Consider the following 11,010-nt stretch of genomic DNA (forward strand, 5'->3'; position numbering starts at 1 on the left):
CAACTTAAGATAAACACACACACACACAAATCTAAACATTTATTTTAGCAGCTCAATAATTAGTTGCAATATTTATTACCTGAGTAGCTTCTTGATTCTGCTTATCTAGTTCTTCCAACTCCACTATTAATGTTTCTCTTTCGGCAATACTTTCATTTAATTCATGTTCTTTCCTTTCCAAATCTTGTCTTAGCCGATTTAATTCTGAATTCTGATCCTCAGTATACACAGAAAGAATATTCTCATTTTTATGTTGTGCACTTGTCATTTCCTTCTCAAGTCCCTCCTTAAGTTAAAGAAAATAATTCTAAATATTAGACTTTATCTTGCTGAAATTTGTAAACTGTTTAGATTTGAAACAGTTTCTTTTTTCCCCTCAACAATTAAAAGCAAAACATGCATTTTTATGTTAGAATCTCTAAGCCTGCATGAATATTATCCCAGTTAAAAATTCTTCATTGTGAAGTATTTGTCACTACCATTCATACATACACATTTATTTTCTCATCACTAAGTTTAGGAGTGCAATTTACAAACTTCTGCACAAAAAGCCATGGTCTGACAAGCAAAGTTATATCCACCTCTGACATACGGATCCACAGCTGCGATAAACTATTATACCTCCAAGAGATACCCTAAACATGTAGTACGCTGCATGGCAAGACAGGAATTTTTAATCAAGGACACCTGAATAACATCCTCATGAAAAATGCCATGGAAACTCTTGAACGCATGCAAAACACAGAAGACCCCAGTTGAAAAATACTACTGGACACAAAGTAAACTAAACCAAATCTCTCAAGCATGAGTTTATAGAGGACTAAGTCAACCTTGTCAAAAACTAAAGGTGTGTTCCAGAGAAACTGTATGTTCCACTGCTTAACTTCATCAATAAGATGGAATGTAGTACTACATTAGAAGTAGTTAGAGTACCACATGGAAGAAGAGAGATGTTTTACAACTGATAACAGTGTCAAAACTGAAACGTGCCAAAGCAGAAGAGGTGAAAAATGACAAATTTTATAGAATGTGCTATTAATACTTTAAAAATGTATGTTACAGCAGCCTAAGTAGCAATGGGATAGGTGAAACTCCACTAGTTTTCTTTAACAGAGTATGCTGTGGAGTTTCACAAGTCAAAAGGTATCCTTTCCACCAATCCACATGTAATTATAGAATTAATCTACAGTTATCTCCTTGATTACAAGATTATTTATGTAGAAGTGCAAATGCCTCAAAAAACGTATAGTGCCAGAACGTGTGTTTCCCATCAGTTACTATTGTTAGGAACTACTTTGTTGGCTTAATTTCAAAATTGCTTTACCTGATTTAAACTTGAAAGTCTTGCTATTTCATTTTCTGCTTCTATAAAGGAAAACAAAAAAAACTCATAGTTTTACTACTTTCCAAAAAAACAGTAAAAACAAATCATTCTCCCACCTTGCCCCAACAGAACTCTGCTGCTCACAAGAGAATAGTTTCACAGTATTTTATGATGATAAGCATCAGTGCTGTAAAAGATTCAAATGCACCATCAATCACCACCACAAAGTAGAGCATTACTTTTACAACTGAGTCCACATTAGGAGGACTTTGGTACTACAGTGTGTCAGTTATGCAATATTAAAAGATTTTCTACATACAGATATACTTCTTAAACAGGTATGTTTCAGTGTTTTCAGTGAAGATATTAGCAACAGACTGCCTTTACACACAAAAAGTGTACTTTTAGAATTTAAACAAACAGCTTCTATTGAGGCTTACTTATTTTTAAAGAAAGAAAAACCTATCAAACAGTTGGCAGACATGATTACTTACCTAATCAGAAACCCCTATGATAATCACACTAGTCCTAATTGTCTCCTATTCTGCTTAGCCTTACCTCAATGGACAACCCTTTTCTAAAGCAGCAACTTTTAAAAGGTACATATTCTCATATTCAGTTCCAAATTCTTAAAATAAATTCTGAGCATTAAAAGCTAAAACCTGTGAAGATATACTCAAAATTAAAAGATTTTAAAAAAATCATCATCTTTGTACCTAACAGTGCTTGCTGTAGTCTGACAACATCTTCTGGTAGTGATGTCTTTGATTGGAGCTTCTTCTCCTGTTCTTTCAAGAGAGCATCTTGCTCTGCAACAGAACTTTGCAGCATACTAAAGTCAGATTTAAGATTTTCATATTCTTGTGTTATTTGGATTTTTTCTACCTTTGCCATTTCTTGCTCTTTCAGAAGAATTTTATTTTCTTCTTCGGCAGAAGACAATTTGTGATTTAATTTTCTTATTTCGTCTTCTAGGTCCTTTACAACCTGCAACTCTTCTACTCTTCCTCCTTCTAGACTCTGAGCATTTTTTTCCTGTTCGCTAATTTTAGAGTCACCCATGGCATCAGCATTCACACCATCTAAAGAACAAAAAAGATTGTTTGCAATATTAAGCAAAAGATCTACAGTGCTCGCTTTGGTTAAAAGTCTCTTCTTCCACCCCTTCTCCTGACAGAGGGAGATAGTCTAAACCAGAGACATGATCATCATCAACAGAAAGCTTACTTAAATAGAATTAACATTTGAAACAGTGCTATACATATTACTGGTTAGATAAGCAGCTTTTCAAATACTTACACATCCCTGGCTCAAAATAATTTTAAAAGGTAAGAGTTGCAAGACATACATTGTTCACAATTTAAATATACTTGACCCCCATCTCTCTCGGTGGGGAGATGACAGAATCTAATTTATCAGGATTTGGAATCCCTCAATTTTCTAAGAATAATTTATCAAACTCCATCTAATTTAGCCTGATGCAAAATGCCTGTTTGTAATTTAATTAATTAAATTTCAAAGGTTTGCTGAATGGTTGTCATAGAGAACAATTTGCTACAAATTAGTACATCATTTGCTAAATGATGCACAAAGTTTTTCACCTAAAGATCTCATTTTGCAGAATTACGTTTTTACAGATCCACCATACTATCATGACATTCATAGTTCTGTACAATCCTCCCAATGTAATTTCCAGGTAAGTTACAGATTATAAAAAGATGTAATCGAAAATATACAGAAAAAAAGTTAAATTAAAGCACACTGCTTGTGAATTAATTTCAGTGTAAGTTCAAACACTTCCCCCTGCCCCAGTCTGTATTATGTTGTCAAACAGAACGAACAAAATAAAAATATAAAATACTCTAATTCTTTAAAAGCTGTAAGCAGTATTTATTTTACAGTTAACTTGTAGTGCAAAAGATATGGGATTCCTGCCTTTGACTTCATTAAATTAGTCCTGCTGGTGTACATACGTGCAACGTGCAGTAAAAGACAGATTACATCTTAACAGGCATCTGATTTTAAGTAGCAAATTCCCTACCAGTACTACCTTTGAAATTAAGAGGCTGTGAAAATACTTCCCTTCTTTCCAAGAAGAAAATGGATCTCTCTTTCCAAAAGGAGAATATACACTCTTTAGAAGTCCAAGTTTTAACAGATAATAAAATGTAGGTTTACAGGCAAATCTTACATATTTGTGCAAAGAAGCCCCTAAAGGAAACCTGTCATGTCTATTTTTATGGAATATGAAATACCTACAAGACAATAAAAAGCTCCTTGTGAGAACTACTGAGCTTTTCCTACAATCTAATCACGCCACAGACTAAGACGTGGTCCTTATGGCAATCTTTGAGCTTTTGTCAAGTAACCCAATTGGCACATAGCACTTCTCACCAAAGTTATTTTTATGCTGAGATTTTCTTATCTTCAATTTTGCATGTCTCGTCCACACCTATATTCAGCGCAAGTTAAAAAAACAGGAAGCGTAGAATTTAGAGCACAACATTTGATATGTATAGAAAATGACCCTCTAGACTGATACACGTCAGAAGATGAAATGCTATCATTCCAGTGTTCAAGCCAACCACAGTGAATATAAGATACTAGGACACACATGTGTCTTAAACATGAAGCTGAACTAGAGTTGAAATTCAAATTCCTAAACATCACATATTGGATATCTATTACACTGTTACATACATATTTGATGCTTTAACCAAAATTCACTGTACATTAAATAAAAAAGAAAGCATGTGGTAATAAAGACCTTGCTGTAACCGATTCTCAAGTTCTTCAATCCGCTCTTCATATTCGCTCAGCTCTTCTCGGTGTCGACGACTTATCTCTACTAGCTTTTGTCTGTGTGCATCCTGCAATACTGAAAGTTCATGTTGATGTTCATCTATTTCTTGACTTAAATTCTGTTTGAGGTCCTAAAAATATCATTAGAGAAACAGAATGGTACACTACAGTACAGAAGCTTAAGAAAGAAAAAATCCAAAAGAAAGAAAAAAGTTTTCCCTAGTAAAATTAAAGGATTTATTAAAGGATTTCTCACAGGAGAGGTCAAGTTGCTTGGCTTTTGTTGGTTTGGGTTTTTTTGAACGTGTTAAAACACGTTCCTTTTAAAAATATGTTTACACAAACAGTATGCTCTACACAACAGCAAATATTAAACCAGTGTAGAGAGACTGCAACTCTTTCATAGGAAGTGGATACACTAGGACATATTTCTAGTAACTTTCAAGGATGACATGCAAATCCGTATTTTGCATCTTCAATGAAAAAAGGCAAGATGTTTCTGAGAAGGGAGAAGAAATTATTTTGTGTATTGAAAATTCAGTCTCATAAGTTATCAACAGCTTCTGAAAGTGATTTGCCTTCATAAATACTAATGTCATTCTTTTAAGCTTACGTACTATATTCATCGAGTCATATAAATACCCTTTCTCAGAATAACTGACTTTTTAAATACAGCACAGCAACATTTCAGACAGCAGTACAATTACATGCCCACATGCATTTTTAATAGAGAAAATCTAAGTGCTAGTGTTGTAAATATTTTAACTACATTCACAAGTCATGTGACCGTATGCAAAAACCATTAAGACTAAAACAGAAGAGAAGACTAGTTTGTCAAAGTTGTCATCTTACCTTAACAATATTTTGCAGTTTGCATATTTCACTTTGTTCAGCATCATTTGTCCCTTGCACTTTGGAAGTCTGAGAAAAGAAAAATCACATATCCATGTGAAAATTGTGATAAATATGTGTATTTTTCATGTAAGTGCTTCCTCTGTTGATAATCAAAAGTAGAAAACAAAAAAGCTAACATGAAGCAAAATTCAAATCTACAGGAATTTTGATCAAAAAAAAAGACATTTTAATGGAGACATTTTAATTTTCCGTGGATTTTTTAATTATTATATGCAAATGTGTAAAAGTTCGGGGTGGGGGGTGTTATTGCACCTATTAGGACAACAGGGTTGCTTAATTTTACTTGAATATTTCCACATGGGAAAAGTATACCTCTGAAATCAGGCTACAGCTTGAAAAATGATAACTCACATCAACAATAGCTTGAAAGATTATATTCTTTCTTGTCTCAGCAGACCATGAATTACAACTGACATATCAAGGACTGAGAGAAGAGTAAGTAAAAACAGTATGCAAGTATCCAACTATCACTTTGAACAGTATTGTGCTGTCAATAAATAATGAATATCACAGCCAGGAAGAAGAAAAGTATTTTTTGAAAGGCTGCACAAAAATGAAACCCTGAAGTAGTATTCTAGGAAAAGGGTTTCATAAACATTCACCTAACTTGACAAATCATGCATAAAAGCATCACGTTTGGAAGTTAGTCACTGAATGTGTCCCTGTCATGTGACAGCAAGAAAATGACTACAAGATCATTAGGTTTTAGCTTTTCCATCAAATCATGTCGCTTCTAGAAATTGTACAGCATGAACTTTCAAAAGACCCACTCCAGAAAAACCAAATGCAATGAAAACACTAATTTGGAGGGGAGAAGGGAGGGTAAGATAGAGGGGAACCACTCACCAGTGCAATCTGCTTCCAGTGGTCAACCTCAGATTCAAGCCTAGAAACTTCGTTGGACAATCTGTTTATTTCTTGTTGTGACCAGATTATATCTCCAAAATCCATGTCATCTCCTTCAAAACCTGAGGAATGTCTGACCACTGGAACATAGGAAGCCGATGTAGCCGCTGGTGGCAAAACACCAGCTCCTAACTGTGCTGACTGAGAAGCTGTCTGTATTTTCTGCAGTTGTTCCTGTAGTGCATTCTGTCTAGCTTTTAGATGGCTGATTTCCACCTGAATATACAGAATACAATGCATTGTTTCAATAAGAAGGCTATCAAAATACACTCTACTTTACCCCTGTCGCCTTATGAAATGTGAACCAACCAAACAACTCCCCCACAGCACAAATTACTGATCACTGTCACTAAAAGGGAAAAAACCCCAAACACTCTCCTAAAGGAGAAAAGCAGTATTAACTGATGTTTTACAAAGTATCTCACGCAAGGACACATATTAAAAGTTTTAATAGTTTTCAGTTAAGTAAAACTTCACTAGAAGTGCTTGCTGATTTTTTTCAGCAGCCAAGGTACCTAAGGACTATAGCAAGATTCAAGCTAACAGGTTGTACAAAGAAATTAAATATTTAAAGAGGGTATTCAGATATGAAAATTAAACAATATATGATGCTCCCCCAGTTATTTATATTACATTTGATTTCTTTTACGCTTAACAACTCAATGTATTGAAAATTTACTTATTTACAATAAACTGAAATTAGCTGCATGCAATTTTCTCATAACTCTGTTATTGTATTTAATAAGCAGAATTCTATACATTTCAAAATCCTGCTTCCTCTAGTTCCCACAGGCATTTACAAACAAAGCAGAAATAAAACTCCTTTTGTGTAATTCTAGGCATACTGGCAACTTTCTTCATTTAAAAGGCTGTTAAATCTCATGTTACACAATAGGTTATAAAGCTGATGTTTCCATCACAAAGGGACACTTCTCAAATTATGAAAGCTAGTTCTGTTCCCTTTAATTGTATACGTTAAGATAAATAATTATGATATCTACAGACAATATAACCACTTCAAATGAGAATTTGCTCCTGTTGCCTTCCTTAAACTGCTTTGTATTTCTGATTTAATTATCTTTAAGTGTCCTTTCTCACAGTGATTCCAGAAACAACAAATTCTGATATATGCATGACATTCCCAGGGAATCTTCTCGTGTCTCAACTATCTCCTGGCAGCTCTGCTCATATTACATGATTCAATGAGATATGTCTTAGTCTTTCAGTGTCTACATTAACAAACCAAGAAACCATAACTGTGACCAATACTTTCACTGAAAAAGCACAGATACTATAATAAGGAGATTAAACAGCATAATACATAGGTTTATTGGACACACTCAAATATTTGACTCTGTATCCTACCTCTTTCTGTTGAAGCTGATTTCGGTACTCTAGAGATAACTGCTTTATTTGAAGCTCTGCTGCTTCATGCTTTTCTTCTAAATCGCTACAAACTTTTTTCAGTCTCTCATTCTAGCAAAAATGAGAAATGAATGTTGATGAATTTGGAACAATTCTTACAGAATTAGCCTGCTGAACAGTAAAGAAATCAACTAAATTGTACATATTTCTCATGTTATTTCACTCAAAACACACAGTAACAGTAACTTCCAAGTATGGGCCCAAAATCACATTCATGTCCAAGTTTTCCATTTTTATACGGCATGGACTTCAGCTCACTTTCAGAAAAAGGTTTATGGTGACCAGAGGTAAATGCCAGGAAGAAAAATTCAGGGCCAAATTACATCTTCGCATGATCCACAGGTGGAATTTAAGAACAGCCACAGAGCACAAATCGGAGCTAATATCCATACAGTCCAGTATTCCGTCTCTGATGTTGGCCAATAGCAGATGGCAAGACTCTAGAAAAAGGAGAAGCAGGAACAGCTGCTTCCCCAAAATACTATCTTAACTTCTCAATGCTCGAGGGCTGAAGACATACATGGAAGTTGTTGGTTACAGCCATAAATAAAGTCACAAGACCAACAAGTCCTTTGTAAAAGTACAGAAAGTCACTTTCCACAAGGGATTTGTAAGCAGTTTTGGAAGAGCACAACCATCCATAGCTATGTCAAAATGACCATACAGTAGGGCAACACAGACAGAGAACTGCATCAGGGAACATGCACACTCTATACTTTGAAGCTTGCTGCAAAAGACATGCTGTCCAGCATAACCAGGCATTCTAGATCTGTTTTTATTTGTGGCCATATACGAAACGCTATAAACCAATTTTAACTCTTTACCAGCTAAAATTTATGAAAACTTTAAAAGATTTTTCAGAGCCAAGTCAATGCACTTGGCTGCAGTCCAAGTCCACATCATAGGTAGGAATAGTCGCAGGATGCAGCAGTTAGCAAAAGATGAAAATCTGCACCACGTGCATACTCCAATAAACAAGTGTGGCACCCTGTGATGGCGGTTTGTCACCAAAAAAAAAGAGCCACATTCTAACACCACTGTCACTCTTGTTTCTAGATTTACCCAGGGAGAAGCAACTTCAGTTCAATATTTCACATTTACAAGAAACAAATGTTATTAATTGCTTTTAACTACAGTAGCATTCCAAAATTTCTTACTTCAAGTTTTTGTGCTGCATTAATACTTTCTATTTCTCTGAGTCTAGAATTGGACACATGGAGTTCTGTTGCTGCATCTGAAAGAAAGTGAAAATTTTAATTTTTATTAAACTACTTTTAATCTGTTAAGTAGGCATCAGTTAAGACCACAGTTATTAATAAGTACCTTACTTTAGACTGATTCAGTGTTCATTCAGTGTTCATTCCTAGGTAAATATCAAAAGCTGCTTTTATCAGAACACTATCAGAATTACTTTTCAGACCAGAGAGTCTTTCTGAACCTCATTTAGTTCTCTCTTATGTAGGCTTTAAGTCAGACCACAAAACTAACAGAAGAGTACAGATTTAACCTTGAAAATAAGGGAAATGAAAATTTTTACTTGACTATTTAATGTCACTGATTCTGTTTTTCATTTAGGACTTTGCCCCCGACATGACAGTTGTGTGTTTCTCAGTAATCTCATGTGAAGTTTCAAAACAAGAATTAGTTCCATAAAATACACACAACAATGACTAAATTTTCATGAAAAAAACCACCCAACCCCAAGCCCAACAAAACCCACAAAATAACCCACACAACAAAACACCAACCCTGCCCCCCACATAAAGGCATGAAACCCCCATTAAGACTTGCTTTCATTTACAAAGGTGACACAATCTACCATACCAGTTTCTCTAATACAAAAGGCACATAATTTTGTCCCTGGATACTCTTCCTTTAATGATCAACCTTCCTCAAATAGGCTACATTTACTTCTCCCATGTCCCACTTTTAATGGATAGAAACACCACATTTCCCTTTATTAATGAGAAATCATCCTGAACTGACTATAAAGCAACCTTGACAATTTTTCAAAATTTGAAATAAATATAATTTTCAAGTAAATACTGTATTTCATCGTTTCCTATGTGCTGTTTAAAACTGATGCAGCTCAAGTGCTGCAGAGGCAACAATCTACCCATGAAAACGGCTAAACTTCAGATGTTAAAGTCTATAATCCACAAACACCATCTTCAGTTCAGATGGCAGTCAAAGCAGTGAATGTAAGGGATAATATTAAAAATTAGGAAACATTAGAAAATTAGGAAATTAAAGAAAGGAATGTAAGGAACTGCTTGAAAAGCGTGCTTTAGGCCACACAGTATTTAAAGGTCTTTACAGAAGAGTACTTAGATGCCACTAGATTTTTACACCATCAAGGCTAGTAACCCATAAAAATGTACTACTCTGAAATTTTTAGGAAACAGAAGTTGTTCACAGCAGTATCTAGCAGTCAAGTACACCTGGAAGTCACTACTGAACATCAGCACATCTCTGTTGCACAAACTAAAGCACAAATGTGTGAATCGGAATCTCAATTTATCTTTTAAAAAGGCAAAACAAACGCACTAGATGACTAGACAGTTTAGCAGCGTAAAATAAGTTTCCAAACTAAACTAATATGGATTTCGGAATTTAAAACGATTCTAACCAAGTCTTTCAGAAAAGTGAAAAAAAGATAACTTTGCAGTTATCAGAAAAAATCTCTCATCCCAGCATTTTACCTGCACACAAAAAAGCCCATCCATATGAGACCAGTAGCATCAGCTTGCCAACAAGATTTATACAATACTTGCACAGTGCTTCATAGTTGTGAAGTTGCAAACAAAGTAGAATTGTTTAATTTCACATTTAAGGCAAGTATTCAGAAGTCTTAGTTGTTCTTTGTGGTTGCTATTCTAACACTGTTTTGAGAATGCTCACTTTTTTCAAGAAGTTACAGTTTCAAGATGGTAAACAATACTAGTGGTATTAATCTATTGATATTTATTACCATGTTATACAATTGCTTTACTAGAAAAATCAAAAGTTTTATTTAAAAACTCGTAACAAAAAGGCATTATTAAAAATATAAAGACCATAGTCTAGAATAAATTTACTATTCCTTTATTGAATATCTTACCCTGATGTCTCAGCTTTTTTGTTTCAACTTTCTGTTTTAAATATAAATCATCCTAGCTTCTAATCCCCACAAAACAAGGGCCATGTTCTCCTACTTGGCTGTAGGAGAATGGTAGAACTCGACAGGTTTCTCTGGGCCCAACCAAAATATAAATAACAAAAACATCAGAAACACTGGACCTTTGCCTGTGTGACACGTCAGACTTAGATCACACCAGTGGCAAAAAACCCTCCGTACTACTACTACTACTCTGCAGTTTTATGAAACCACCCTAAAAGCAGCTAATTAAACGGGGTTTTAGATAAACTAAGCAAACAGAATGGAAGAAGAGCGTTGTTTGTGTGATTTCATTACTGATCAACACAACGCTTCATGCAATTCAAACTTCCGAATAATAAACCTAGAACAAGTTTATCTCTGCTATTATGGCCTGGGAATATGCGTGTTTATTCTCCAGATCCGGAGGCCACAGGGGCGGAATAAAAGCGAAAACAAAGCCAGCAGCTCTCCCGAAAGGCACCAAGCCGCGGTTCAGCAG

At 35.0% G+C, this 11,010-nt stretch overlaps 1 protein-coding gene across 1 annotated transcript in view; it reads right to left on the reverse strand.

The window, feature by feature from the left end:
* The window catches only part of TRIP11 (thyroid hormone receptor interactor 11), a 32,504-nt gene extending 23,903 nt beyond the window's left edge, over positions 1-8,601 (reverse strand). The window contains exons 1-8 of the mRNA XM_019472468.1: positions 8,530-8,601; positions 7,313-7,423; positions 5,888-6,163; positions 4,979-5,047; positions 4,092-4,257; positions 2,041-2,406; positions 1,325-1,365; positions 80-286 (exon numbers count right to left, since the gene is read on the reverse strand). Of these exons, the coding sequence (XP_019328013.1) occupies positions 80-286; positions 1,325-1,365; positions 2,041-2,406; positions 4,092-4,257; positions 4,979-5,047; positions 5,888-5,992 (954 nt within the window). The 5' untranslated portion in view covers positions 5,993-6,163; positions 7,313-7,423; positions 8,530-8,601. The remainder of the gene's footprint in view (positions 1-79; positions 287-1,324; positions 1,366-2,040; positions 2,407-4,091; positions 4,258-4,978; positions 5,048-5,887; positions 6,164-7,312; positions 7,424-8,529) is intronic.
* Positions 8,602-11,010: the final 2,409 nt, after the last annotated feature.

Source organism: Aptenodytes forsteri, unplaced genomic scaffold (assembly GCF_000699145.1).
Source record: "Aptenodytes forsteri isolate BGI_AS27 unplaced genomic scaffold, ASM69914v1 Scaffold193, whole genome shotgun sequence".
Classification (NCBI taxonomy): Eukaryota; Metazoa; Chordata; class Aves; order Sphenisciformes; family Spheniscidae; genus Aptenodytes; species Aptenodytes forsteri.